This window comes from Vulpes vulpes, chromosome 7 (genome assembly GCF_048418805.1).
Source record: "Vulpes vulpes isolate BD-2025 chromosome 7, VulVul3, whole genome shotgun sequence".
Taxonomy (NCBI): domain Eukaryota; kingdom Metazoa; phylum Chordata; class Mammalia; order Carnivora; family Canidae; genus Vulpes; species Vulpes vulpes.
In genome coordinates, this window is record NC_132786.1 from 51808764 (window position 1) to 51823316 (window position 14553).

The 14553-nt window shown below is 46.6% G+C and overlaps 1 protein-coding gene across 24 annotated transcripts in view; it reads right to left on the reverse strand.

Annotated features, from left to right (window-relative positions):
* Positions 1-14553, reverse strand: part of TENM3 (teneurin transmembrane protein 3) — a 2512213-nt gene that overhangs the window by 14716 nt on the left and 2482944 nt on the right. For all 24 annotated transcript variants that reach the window (XM_072763857.1, XM_072763858.1, XM_072763865.1 and 21 more), the window contains 2 exons: positions 8833-9008; positions 7107-7342 (listed from right to left, as the gene is read on the reverse strand). In XM_072763857.1, the coding sequence (XP_072619958.1) occupies positions 7107-7342; positions 8833-9008 (412 nt within the window). The remainder of the gene's footprint in view (positions 1-7106; positions 7343-8832; positions 9009-14553) is intronic.

A 14553-nucleotide genomic window follows, 5' to 3' on the forward strand; every position in this document is an offset into this window, starting at 1 on the left:
CATTTATGATGATTGATTCCCTTTGTCAGTAAATTAATTTAGCAACTTCTTGGGTACAAGTGCAAGGCAGTAGATTAACAGCCCCTTTAAAAGGTTTCATTAAGCAGAAAGACAGCCTGGCATTTGTTCAAAACCTTTTCAATTAAATGTTGTAAACTTAAGCGAGTGATAAGAAAAATACCAAAACGTATTCGCTTTAAAGTCTGTTCAGAAGATGTGAAGGCAGTAAACATGACAATGTCTGGAAATTACTCAAAGCCTCTCCCTCCAGAAGACATTGGAAAATAGCTGTTTCGTAGATTCACCGCGGCTACATGAAATAAAAGTGGCTAAGTGTGACTCCGGCCCTTTGAAGAACGGTGAAGGAGAAGCTGGAACCCACATTACTGTAAATTATTAATGAGTTTAAATAGCAGGAGGTTACAAACACGATCACTGCTTTTGGCCCTGTGCTGAAATGTCCCAAGTTTTAGAACGCCCTTCCCTTGAATAACATCTGCTGGACTGGCAGGGACTTCAGCTGCTCACCCCCACATCTACATGGTCTATCCTGCTTAGCGTACAAACCTAGCACCGTGTTAGGGTAGTAGGGTCTCCGTGCGGCCCTGTGCCATGGCCCGAATCTCCGACCACACTTGGCTATGACTGTCTGTCATCCAAGGCACATGTAAAACCAGTATTCGTTACCACAGTGGACATGTGGCCTTGGTTAAAACTCAACTTCAAAAACGGTCTGCAGGGGGACACTTGATGGGACGAGCACTGGGTGTTATTCTATATGTTGGCAAACTGAATAAAAAATAAATTTATAAAAAAAATAAAAAATAAAAATAAAAACGGTCCGCAGTGTCCTGAGGACCCCCTAGGAGAAGATCTTCCGAACCAAGACAGAAGCATTTGGATGGTGATAGCCTGTACCTACCAAAATGTGCACTGACTACTGGACTGTTAAAAATTACATGGGAAAATCCTAATTTTACATGACCGTGTGTCAGCTAGCTCCAGCTAATCAGTGATACACATATGCACACACACCACACCCACACCTGTGTGCAGCACAGACATAATACACCTGCATACTTACATAAAACCTGGGATAAAACTAATGTGTGTGTTCTATCATGGGCATTAAACACGCCCCATGAAAAAATACTCTTTAAGCTTAAACTCTCCCGGCGAGCGTTGGATGGAATCAGGAGGTCGTCCTGTCTTGGCTCTGCTGTCCAGACCCTGCAGCGGCGGAAACCACCTGTAATGCCCTGCCGTGCCACAGCCGAATGTAGCGTGCAAGGCCTGTGTGCGTGTGTACGCGCTGCAGGGAGGCGCCTGGGAGCAGGAAACCCCACGTCCACACCTGACGGGGTGGAGCAGCAGCAGGACTTTGAAGCCGTCTGTCCATCCGTGAAGTGCTGGCCCAGGGCCCGCAGCTCGGCCGAGGACGTGGACAGCCCGGCCCGCTGAAGGTCTGGGCTTCCATCTTGCGCCGCGGGGAAGTCTACACGGCAGCCCCCGTCCCGGGAACTGACTGGAGCTTCACGAGTCGAGGTTTGCAGCACGCCCCACGCACCCTGGAAGGCAGCTGCTAGCTAATATTACGGATACACGTTTTAAAGCCTGCGGGACGATTTGATTCGATAGCAAATTAACTCCATACGCAACTGCCAACATCCAGCTCATCTTTGCACAGAATTTTTGACGCCCTAGGAAGAGGCTCTGCACAATTTCAAGGGTTTCCTACGGTTCTTGACCGTATTTCTCTGATTGTGTTTTAAGAGGAAACACCGACGACAGCTGTGCATGCTTAGGTGAGCCCTCTCTGCTCCTGCCGTGGATTGTCCCCGCCTGCGCGCGGCCACGTCCGACTGCCTGGGCCTTTTCCATGGACTGTGCTGCCCACAGGGCTGCCCCATCTGTTTGCATTTTGCTTTGTATTCATTTTAATTTGTATTTCAATTCTTTATTGCTTTCCTTAACCGCCCTTTATCTCTGCAGTGCTGCCTCCAGTTAGAGCACGAGCAATCTGGATTGCAGACCCGCTACAACCGCGTGGGTATGAAAGGGAGCCGGGCGTAGGGCGGCCTGGGGCCTTCTTCCCACCGCCTGCACCCTGCCACCCTTCCTCCTCCTCTGGTTCGTGGATACGGCTGCGCGACACCAAGGCATACAGGTGACAATCTCGTGGTGTGTAGCTGCGGTGTGCGCACCACCATATGGAACGTGCCACCATATGGAAACATCTAGAAGCGCTGTGAGGCCGAACATCTGGGTTCAAGTTTAAATTTTTCTTTTTATCCAGACAAACGCTGTGTGCAATGCCTTTCTTGTGTCCTCAGACCGGAGCAATGAGGAAAGAATTAGCATGTGGCTGTGTTTCCCCCCACATTCCCAAAATGAGCCAAGGTCTCAACCCTTCTTACTGTTTCCAGACACCAGTCATTGTTATTCAACATGTAAAATTTCAAAAGATACTAACAGATCTTTTGTTTCCTTTCTTCTTCCCACACATGCCCAAACTTTCTCCTTCGGGTATTACAAACAAAGTGCAGAAGTCAGGGGACATTTCCATTCTAGGACAGGATCTTACTTAACTATACCTTTATGTAATTATGGCAACGTTTCAACCCTTTTTTCCCCCTTTTTTTGACAGTCATAAAGGACTGGCATTGTTCCGTGCCCCAGTGGCCTTTTAATAGTTTTAATATAAGAAATATCAATTTAAATTGAACAGTTCATCTAAGATGAACACCCTCATATCAGATCATTACCGTACCTCTAGCTCTATAAAAATGAATCCAAATGTGTTTGGATAAGAGATCACCACGAAGTCCTCTGTGATATATAGCATTTTTTTTTTTAAGTAAGCATGGAGAATCCTCATTTTCAAAGATCATGTCCTGCCTGTGAGGAATCACAGCGTCCCTTTGATATCGGGACACGGGGGTGAGGGTAGTCATCATCTCCCCTCTAGACAAACTAAGGCGTAAAGATGTTGAACAACGTCCTTATGTTTAAAGACATAAAGCACCATCGGATGATAGTCACGTATCCAGGATGTTGTAGAGCGAAGCGAGGAAGGGTTGGCTCGTTTACCCAGTATACTTGGCGACAACGTCATGACTCCCTTGTGTCCCCACTGGAACTTCAACTGGCTGCAGACTGTTTTGCATCTGTCCGCACGTCAGCAGGTGCTAACCGCGTGGGACCATCCCGTCCAGGCTGCGCCACTCGGCGTCGAGGGAGAAACAGCATATCACACAAACGTGACTCGCGGAATAAGGTTCAAGTGTCCTATTGTACCTACATATGCCTTTAAACACACCTTTGCCTTTTGACTTTTGAGAGTTTCTTTTTTGAACAACTCACTGACTTTTTTTTTCCTTTAAGCATCTGAATTCTGGGCAAGTTTAGAAGATAAATCTTTCTTTTCAGAATGCCATAGCACTTTTTAGTAACTGATTAAAGGCTGGTTACAAAGTCCAGCACTGACCAAAAAAACAAAAAAACCAAAAAAACAAAAAACCCCCCAAAAACCCAACTAGGAACATTTACCAAACATAAGAGAAAGACACGCAATTTTTATGCCTGTGTCTTTTTTTTTTTTAACTTAGCCACAAACAAGCAAGCTCTGGAGTGTCTAATCTTCATTTTGCAATGCTTTCCCACACCTCTCATGATTTCATTTGCTTGCGATTTCCGACTGTGATCTCCCTTCCCCTTAATGCGTGTTTCACAGAAAATGCTTTCCATGTTGCTAGTTTCTTATTAATGTTCCTTTTCTACCCTTTGCTTTTTTAAAAAAAAATTTTTTTTTAAACGACAGTATCTGGTGTTATATCAATTACAGCTACGTGATCTATTTAGAGTCAGGTTTGTTTATAGCAGTCAAACACCTGCAAGGATGTGCTATTCATATAGCTTCTCCCTTGGACCTAGATGCAGTGAGATGATCCGTATTACAAGGCTGGCTTTTCCTTATTCGTCCACTGAATAAATACTTGAGTGCCCACTCTGTGTCAGGCACCTAGCTGAATTTAGGCAAACCCCTTAAAAATGAAAAGAAGTTTCTGCTAGGAAATAAGGCAAGGGAAGAGAGGAGATGTTCTCTGTTTCAGGAAAGGCTGGGATGTCTTTTGGACAACTGAGTCCCTCACGAGTCTTCTGTCCTTTTCCCTCTACTTCTCTTCCGTATTTTGGCAGATTCCAGGTCCAGTCCTTAAACCGGATTTTCACATCATCACTTTCTCCCACGAGTTTCTCCCTCAGAACCAAAGAGGAATGAAATTAGCAGTCAGAGCTGGCACATCCAATCTTATCTTGAAAGTAAGAGACCCTCCCTTGTGATCTTGGCATTGTCTGCAGGACAGCAATCACACAGATCAGCTGGAAGTCTTCCAGTGTGACTGAACAGGCCACTTTACATGGTGCGTGCTCTGAGACATCTCGCCGAGGCGTTGTGGCTTCTGCTAGGTAGAAGCAACAGCACCCAAGCCTCTGTGCCCTTGGCTCCTCTTCCCCCCGAATGAGGTAGTTGCTTCATTCTGAATCAGGCAGAGAACCAGCGACATAATACAACAGGATCTTCTCTTTTCCTTTGCCCGATTTTCTTTTATGCCTAGAAAAGCCATGTTATGAAGAGATAGAGGCTACGCTCAGATGCGGCTTGTCTCAAAGAAGAGAAGGCAGCGTGTTATGTGATCAGCTTCCGGGCAAAGCGTTTTTACTACTCTTTCCTGTTTTGCCCTGTTTTCCTAACCTGGGTGCTAAATGGCTCTTTTCTATCCACCTGCTGGGTGGGTATAAACGCCCAACGTACACGTATGTGGTAGCGATTCTCCGGGTTAGGGACTATATAATCATGCCTTTTCTTTTCTTTAAGATTTAATTTATTTATTCATGAGAGACACACAATGAGAGAGAGGGGCAGAAGCAGGCTCCATGCAGGGAGCCCGACGTGGGACTTGATCCTGGGTCTCCAGGACCACGCCCTGGGCTGAAGGCAGGCGCTAAACCGCTGAGCCACCCGGGCTGCCCATAATCATGCCTTTTATTTGTAAAGTACCTGCAGGTGGTATCGTTTGATGCTGTAACAGTTGTGTGCAATGGAGGCAGGGCAGGGTAAATGGTATTTATCCATCACCGGTACTCAATGTGTATAATATATACATTGTGCTCTAAAGGCGATGTCTAGACGTAGCTGATGTCTGTATTATGTCTGTATAACGTTATGATATTCTCTAGATAATATGACATATCCTATATGCATATCCTGATATACATAAGGAAAATGACGTTTCAGAGACATTATGATTTTCCTGTAAGATTTACTATTAGCAAGAAGTGGAGCTAGAACTCACGGGTTTGGGATCTGCTCAGTGCTGTGGCTTCTCTGGTGTGCAGAATGAGGAGCACAAATGTAAGCAGCATCTTTGCATCTTTTGGTGAATGAAGTCTTGTGTCAGAGGATAGGTGTGATGACTCTGCATGTGTGCGTGTGCGTGCGCATGTACATCATGCCCATGGTGGGGATGGCTGGATAAGATAAAGCCTGTGAACTAGCTGCTAGTTCACCATGGCCCTAGGAAGCGAGGGCCCTGGAAAGAAGCAGTAGGTGGGGGCAGTACAAGGGGGGGGGTGCAGGCCGCTGATTCCCAGGTTCAGTGGAAGGAGAGGCAGGAGCTGGAGTCTACAGGGCAACAGACCAACCCTATGAAAGGGACCCCAAACAACTCTGGAAATGGCTTTCTCTCCTCTGAGTTTACCTTCAACTCTGTTGAGGTTCCCTCTAGGGTTCTCTCCCTTTTTCTCCTTACTCCTCTCTCTGAATAACCTCCTCTCTGGCATCCTGTCCCCTAGCTCCTGCCTGCCACAGCTCCTGAGTCCGGGGCTTGGAGCTCAGGTATCCTGGCTCCCACAGCCTGGGAGATACGGGAGGTGGGAGGACACAGCACTGGTGCCAGAAGGTCCCTTACTGAGAGTCCCAAACACCTGCTTTGAAACTGAAGTGGACTCAGAATGTAATCTGTAGGTTGGTTGGATATGGGCTGTATTTGATCCACTGATCCTTTATTGCTTTATTTCTATTTCTTGGAAATAGCCAGAGACAATATGTATTACCTATTTCTTACCCTGAAGCATTGTCAAGGTAAATCACACTGGCCTCTTACAGGAGTAATTTAAACATTTTTGGTGCAGGAGAAAGGATACTAATGGTATGCTCCACGTTTTTTTCTCTTCTTAATTTTAAATCCTTTTTTTTTTCCTACATGGCAAGGGGAAGTAATTTTAGGAATAGTTGTCTACATTTATCTGATGAATCAGGTTCAGTTTATAGTGGTTTGAAGGTGGTTCTGTGTAACCTGTGTTTTAGTACCTAATCTATGTTGTTTCTACCAAATAGCTGTCATAAATCACAGCTCGCTTTCTGGATATATTTGGCCCACAGGGTGAGAGGGGAGGGGAAAAAACACCCAACAAGGTAATGTGCAGAACATTTTGCAAAGATCAATTACACTAGCATAATCAGAAATATCATTGCATTTCTCATAGAAACAATGTAAATCAAGAGCAAGGAGGCAGCAGTCGGGTTTTGCTATGGATGCTCTTCCAAGTGTCCAAACTATACTCCAAAAATATTGAGAATGCAAAGAAAGAATCCACCTTCCAATGGCCAGCCCATCTCTTTCCATGTACATATTTATATTCTGGGACACTTTTCAGTATTTAAGCTAACTCTTACTTATCCTCATCCCCACATTGGGAAGCCATCCGAAGTGAGCGGGTAAAAGAGAAGTGTAAGATGATCAAGCTAATGTTAATAAAACAACAATGGACTGACATCCAGGCTATCTGGGATTGTGTGCCATGCAATTTCCTGATTTCTCAGGGAAGAGCTGGTTTTTAATCACAGATATATTGAGAAAAGAAAGGCTTTTCTCTAATAGCTGGCGTTTATTATGAATGATCTAATGGCTTGACGGTTGGCTATAACCTGAGCTGTCAGGGAAGGTGCTGCCCTGAGTTTGGCTCAGGGAGGATGAGGGTGAGGAGGGGATGAGCACCAGGCCCACCCTCAGGGACACGTCACCTACTCTCTGAAACTTGCTTACCCTAAGCTTTCGGCCAAAGACATTGACTTTTCCTTGGGCTTGCTCTTTTCGGAATCTCCACTCAACCAAATTTTGACCGTTTTCACCAGGAAGACTCATGTTTCTTTTGGCAACTGTTGGATTAGCCGTGCCGGCAAGAACGTGTGGCTCCGTCTGGTAGTGTGAATCCAGGCCGCTGGCGTAGATGATTCTCAGGGAGCCATCGTAACCAATCTGGTAGCTGTTTCTTAACTGATCTGAAAAACAAGGAGCAGAAAATAGGAAACTACAAATCGGAACTAAACATTTGGTTGGTTGTGCAGTTAGAGGTGACAGACGTTTCTAAAACATTGAACTCCATATATAAGGAGATAAAGAGTACCTAAGGATGTCCTTTTAGAACAAAGCAAAAGAACTTTGATCTCTGGCATTTTGTGCTGTGACAGACTTAGCTGAATAGTGAAGGCAGGACTTCAGGAGCATATAAAATCCTTCACCACTTTAGATTTCTTTTTCTCATTGGCCTGATGGAATAAGCGAGGGGCCAGTCTCCACAGACATGCAGTGAAAGGTTTTGCCAGGAGTGATATAAGTGCTCCCTCGGGAGGCTGGTATGTCACCGCTGTCACTGCCAGGGTCTCAGAAGACTCCCCTCCTCTACACCCATCTATCGTGTATTAAACATCTTCTGGGGGATCCCTGGGTGGCGCAGCGGTTTGGCGCCTGCCTTTGGCCCAGGGCGCGATCCTGGAGACCCGGGATCGAATCCCACGTTGGGCTCCCGGTGCATGGAGCCTGCTTCTCCCTCTGCCTGTGTCTCTGCCTCTCTCTCTCTCTCTGTATGACTATCATAAATAAATAATAATAATAATAAAATTAAAAAAAACATCTTCTGAAAAGATTTCATATCTATACATTGTATACCAAAAATATAGGAAGATATTCCTCTGAAACAGACTTTTAAAAAAGTGAGCCACCTTCTATTTTGTATAGAACTCCTCCCCTTGCATTATAGGCTACTGCCTCAATTTAAAATTTTTGAATTGTATTGGACCATTTGGGTAAGAAATGAATTCAAGCAGTATCAATTTTAGAGGCCTGCAGAGATTACTTGAGGGAACTGGTAAAAATAATGAGTCACAAAGGTTTAATTCGGATTTAGTAATTATTTTTAGAGCTATGACTGCACAATTGTAACTTTTTACTACTGTAAACAGGCTTTTCCAAGATTATGTCAAAAAGGAACATGGCAGGAGGTTCCATCATGAATGCATCAGACATATACGCCTACAGACTGAATGGGGGAAAAAAAAGTCTAGCTATCACATAGATGGACGTGCAGAATTTGGTATGGAATTTCCAGTGATCACATCACATGTGGACTGAGATGAAGGGTCGTGTGTGGATTCAGAATGTGATTGGTCTCAAATAACTGCACTTCTACGGCCATGAAGAGGACCCACTCCCCAAAGCTGCAGCAGATGACTCAGAAAGGGTTTGATGATGCACGTGAAGAGCTGCAATGAAGTTGTTTTTGGAAGCAGGGGTCTCCATCAGGTGATCTACGATATGTAGCTATCACGAAATAAACACTAGTCACGGCACTGCTTCACCAACATCTCTAGAGATTTGTGTTTTCACCTTCCCTTTGCTGGTTCATCTCAGAAAGCGGGGTCACCACATTCTATGGGGGGGGGTGATAGTGGCATTTAAGGTTATCAGTTTAAAATTATGCTTTCGTGTTTACCTTGAACCATGGTGTAGAAGGAGTCGATCGAGGAGAGATTTGAAGTGATGCTCACATCCTCTTCACGGCTGGATGACTCGATGTCCACTGTGATGGCCTTGTCCATGTCCCCGTGCAGGTTTGTGACCACCCCGGTTGGAAACGTAACATTTGTCAGACGACCTTCGCTGTCATAGCTAAATAAAGGAGGCAACGACTTGGTGTTACATGGCAAACGGCTGGTACTCCTTACTTATAAACATAAGGGGAGGCAATATTAGCTGCAGAAATTTGGAAGGATATTTGTCTTTGTGCATGAGCCATGCAGAGTGAGGACTTCAAACGTGCTTTGAAGTAATCAAAAGCCTGTTTAACACAGAAAAACCTCACCGGCGAGAGAAAGAGTAAATAGACTAGCTCTCCACCTCAGCATATTATTCTTTGAAGTGTGACCAAAATCCGCCTGCACATCTAATTTGCTGTTTCAAAGGGAACATGTTTACTGATATTAAATTCCTTAGTATTCTCCATATTTCCTACAAAGTAGATTTAATTCGCTGTTATATGAGTTTTTAAAGTTTTACTAACTTACGCCGTCTATGGCAGTGCCATATGAATATATACAACTTTAAAACAATATGCATGTATACGCATCTGTATTTGCATATGTAAAAATATTCTTTTAGCATCTTGCAATGTCTTCAACAAAGTAATAAAATAAATCCACTTAAAGAGTTTCTTATGCCTCAGTGTTGAATACTTTATAATGGTATATTGGGACTTAAATGTTGGCAGGGGTGGTGATAATCTCTCTCGCCTGGACTGATGTTGTAGAAATGGGTGAGCTCTTGAATGATGATTTGTTAGATTTACCGAAATGCGATGTCCTATTTCCTGACATTTCATGATTAGCTGCTTTTTCATTATACACTTCGTTTTTTTAAGCATAGTAAATAGAAGTGGAACATATAATTAAAATGTTAGGATATATCTTAAAAAGCTGCCCTAGAATCATAATTATGCATCACAGCTACAACATGTTAGTAAAGAACTGATTTGGCGGTGACTTTTCTATTTGTGGCGGCACCAAAGAACATTTCAAAAATGACAGTGAAGTTTGAAGAGAGAACCCCCCCCCCCCCCCCCCCCCCCCGCAAATTCCAGGTGGGACACGAGAAACTTCCTTGGGACAACAGCACATGTAAGTCTGGGCTTCAGATCGATACTAAGGCTGCTTCATTAAGGAAAAGTCTAAATGAAATGAAGACTAGCACCATGTTTGACCTACACTAAGCCCAGATGCAGAACAGAAGAGAAACAGTCTTCTTTGGCAAGACCGAAGTTCCCAGGGGATGGGAAAAAGTGGGGAGCATCCCAATAATAGGGATAAATATAGGACAGCAGGGAAGAACAAGTAGAAAAAAGGACTTAAATGATACTTTGCAATAAAAGAAGTGGGGTTTAGAGTGTCAAAAAGTAGCTTTGGAAACTGTGGTTAGTACTTAAGGTCATGAAGGTGGAGAAGACTCAGCAAGGGTAGCACCATGCGTAGAGACAGGTAGGAAGGAAGGAAGGAAGGAAGGAAGGAAGGAAGAAAGAGAGATGATGTCTGTTTGGGGTCCAGCGAAGAGGCGATCCCATTAACTCTGAGGGGCCAGTATCAGTCAGATGGAGGGCCTGATGCACCTGCTCCGCCAATGTGCCACGCGGCCTAGCCAGCGGCACATGCGGGCACTCGGGGCAGAAGCAAGTGAAGATGGGGAAGCAGAGAGAAAGGAAATGCACCATTAAGTGCAATCATTGTTTGGACCCATAAAAGGCAGAGCTGAAATGAAAAAAGGCAGACTCGCTCCCCTCCCCACCAACCCAAACGCCCCCAGCAGATGAAGACGTCAATGAAAGAAATCCAACACGGCTGATTGCGGTCATTGCTTTTAAAAAGAAACTATTGCTCCTGAGAAAACAAACAAGGCATAGCTTATTTCTGCAGAATTATGGACAAAAATCAGCTTAAAGTTCAGTCTTCACCTGGACACAAACCTGGCATCCCTTGACATTTCTCACGCGCCATCGTGCTTTGAAGAAACCCGTAAAGGGCATGAACGCTCCTGCATCAAAGGCAGTTCGGTGCTACATTCTCCCCCAACCCCTTCCCATTTTACAGATGGAAAAAGGGAAATACGATGCGCCCAGGTGACTCGATCAGGCTCTCCTGGCGTCCAATGACCGGGCCCTGCTGGGGCTTCCACGCGCCGGACCCCAGGCCCACGATCCTTCCGCAAACCAGAGCCTGCCGGATAGTGGCGAACGACAGCTTTGGAGAGATGATGCCACCTGCAAGCGCGTCGTGGCTCCGTTCTCGCTGCTGTCACTCGCCTGCCCCTTTCTGACCCTCTTGCCTATTTCTGTTTGCTGGCTCCATTCCATCTAAGCGGGAGCGTCACCTTTCTCCCGCACGAAGCATTCTCCCACCTTTGCCTCCGCTCTTTTGTCGGCTTCCCACCCACTCTGGGGCCTGCTGGGCAGGCGTTTGGTATCACAGGAGGCTGAGCGCAGCACCACGGACCCTGTGAGGCCGCACACTTCAGACTCTCAACCTATCAGCCTTTGGTTCTTCGGAAAATAAAAATCCAAGTAACCTTTGCAGGCACTGCAACTCAGACGGGGACGGGGTTAAGCCCGGATCTTAGGGGCCCCGCTTCCCAGCTGAGCCCTGGAAGTCCTGAATTGGTGCCTGCAGAGCAGCGGCTGGATGGACAGAGGAGGGTCCATCAGCCCCGAATCGGGTGCAGGGGCCTGGGCAGCTGCAGGAGGCAAGGGAAGGCCAGGCTCTCACCAGGCTCATGTGCTGGCGGGGCTGGAGGAGCCCAGGGGCGAGGCCACACTTTAAGCGGCCTCCCAGGCTTGCCAATTCTACCCACCAGAAAAAAAAAAAAAAAAAGATCTGGGACCCATAGAAGATTTTTTAAAAAAAGATTTTATTTATTTATTCATCAGAGATACAGAGAGAAAGAGAGAAAGAGAGGCAGAGACACAGGCAGAGGGAGAAGCAGGCTCCGTACAGGGAGCCCGATGCGGGACTCGATCCCGGGTCTCCAGGATCATGTCCTGGGCCGAAGGCAGCGCCAAACTGCTGCCCCCCTCATAGAAGATTTTTGTCTAAAAAAGTATTACCTTAAAAAAAAAAAAGTATTACCTCGTTATCCCCATCATTTCCTAAAAGGCCATTTAAGCACACCAAGGGTAGAAAGGACCTAATGACCGGGCAAGAGACCATGGTTTAAAAGGAATAAAGTAAAGCTTGGTGAAAAAATTCTCCATGTCGTTTAGGTTTTCGTGTCAGTGTGGATCAGTGAAAACCCTCCCCACGGATCAGCACCTGCGTCAAGGAAACGCAAACGAGATGGAACAGAGACATTACCACGGCCAGGGGCCTCGGGAGAAGGCAGTGAGAAACAAATCAGTAGTCAAGGGCGAGCCCTTCTTTTCTTCCACAAGGGGAGGGAGACGGCGATCGGCGGCTGTCCTCTGCAAAGTTCTGGCCCTCCGCGCCAGCAGAGGCCCTCCCATGGAACCAGCTCGGTGGCTTTACCCAATGGTGCTCGGCCTTTGGGGGGGCGAACCGGCCCTGCCCAGCGTGTGCACCTGAGATGCCACTTTTCTTTCATCAGCCTCTTGGACGGCCAGTGCCCCAGGCTCCAGGGAATCTGGGTGTAACATCAGCTTCGTGCTCTCCAGCCCACTCATCTGGGCTCAGCCTCAGAGCTTCAAATTCCTAACACAGCACATTCTTTTTTGCTCCCGATTGACCCTCTTCACAAAGGACTCTCCCCGGCAAAGACACACTCCCTCCGGCTCTTCGTGACCTTCTGCTCTTCCACTGATGGGATGCCCTGAGCTGATGTTTATCTATTTGTTCGTCTTTAATTTTGATTGCATTTCTGCCTAGACTTGCTGTTTTAGCCTGTGCGGTGTGTTTTTAAATCTCTTTTTAAGTTTCCTAAGCAGTGGGATTATCGACCAATGGCCCAGAGAGTCAGCCTCAGGCCTTGTCAGTGGAAATGCCGCATTTGTCCCGACGTGAAGACGGCCTCTCCCCTCGGTGTAGACAGAGGCGCCCACCCTTCGCTTCCCTCCGGATCCCTCGGATCCCTTCCCACCACCGCCCTAACCCTAAATACTGGTCTCCTTGCCCCTCCCGTGCTCACGGGGCCCAGCCCACCCTCCCAGGCGCCTCTCCTACACAGCCTGGCTGCTCGCACATCTTCTGCGGCTCCTCAACGGAGAGGAAAACTGCCTGAGTCAGACGGTTACCATCACGACGTCAATAGACTATCGATAGGGCAGATGTGCTCGAGTGGAAACACTGTGCCGTCCTCGCCAACCGCCTTTGAAACCCAGCAACAGGATCATCTGTTGTCAACAGTGTTTTCCCACAAGATGGCCTCTTTAATCAAACGTCACGTTTTAAAAATGATCTCCTGCTTCTGGAAGGAATCTGTGTGCGTGAGAGTCGGGCTTCGGAGAAGCAGGTGGAACCCAGAGGAGGGGCCGCTTGCAGGAGCGCTGGGCTGAGCGTGGGCTTCTCATCCAGCCTGACACGGAGCTGGTCTTTCTCAAAGGGGACGCAGACTTACGTATCGACTCGGACCATGTTCGAGATGCTTCTCTCCCAAACCTTTACGCTCTTCACCCAGAGAAGAGTGAAGCTGGATGTAGGTTTTATTCTGAGGTATCCGTATACACGTGCATGGGCTTCTCCAGCCCAAAGTCGGCCCGCTCTGAGAAGGCAAGACAGCAGATGTCGGGTGGGCCACATTCTGGAGACCTCTGGAGGGGCCGTAAATGGTCAAGTCCCGAGTTTAGACTGGCCCTACCCTGTCTTTCCTGGGCCATCCCAGGATAGGCCTACTCTGGGGGCTGCTAAGTGAGGGCACATCCTCTGCTTTCAGGCTAGTGTCACAGTGAGGACGCCTGTGAAGGAGACTTACCCAACCTGCCTTTCTCCTCACTGTCCCCTTGATACAGAGGGAGAATGTTCGCTTCCAACTTCTGGAAGGTTCCTTAGGTTCAAATTTTCTTCCATAGTTTAATTAGCCAGCAAACCTCCCCTTACCCCCCCCCCCCAAAAAAAAACTTCCCTTAATCTCACCATCCGTCATGGCAATACTTTTTTCCCCCACAATGCTAATATGGACACCCTACCTGTCACTGCGGTGAAGTAGGACAAAAGGACTCACCCTATCATAACAAAATGCATGCACAAATCATTCCTTGAGCTCATTCCTGATGAAGGGCGTGCTCAACAGCAAAAACAGCAGAACAGAGCCTGATTTAAACTTTCAGTGGTGGGCTGACCGGGAACCCTAAATAACGGGGCTGTGACCTGTAACACGAGTATCAAGAGAATTTACATCTACCCAATTCTAGAAACGAATACGAATCTGAGGTATACGCATTTTAACAATTATCTCAAAGTCCTAATTTCTTTGAATTCAGTAGCAAGATGATGAGTCAGAAATCGGCCAAGCTCAGGTTCTGGAGAGAAAATGTAAAATGCTTCCATCACCATGGAAAGTAGAGCAATCAGCCAACTTCCAAAATCATGCGTCCACCTGGTATGGAGTTGACTGCTACCTACATAGTACCAAGAATGACAGGCAAAATGCAAAAGAAGAAAGATGCAAGAAAGTCTTAATTTACATGATTTTTGTCTCGAGTGCCAAGAGGATCGCGATGAGC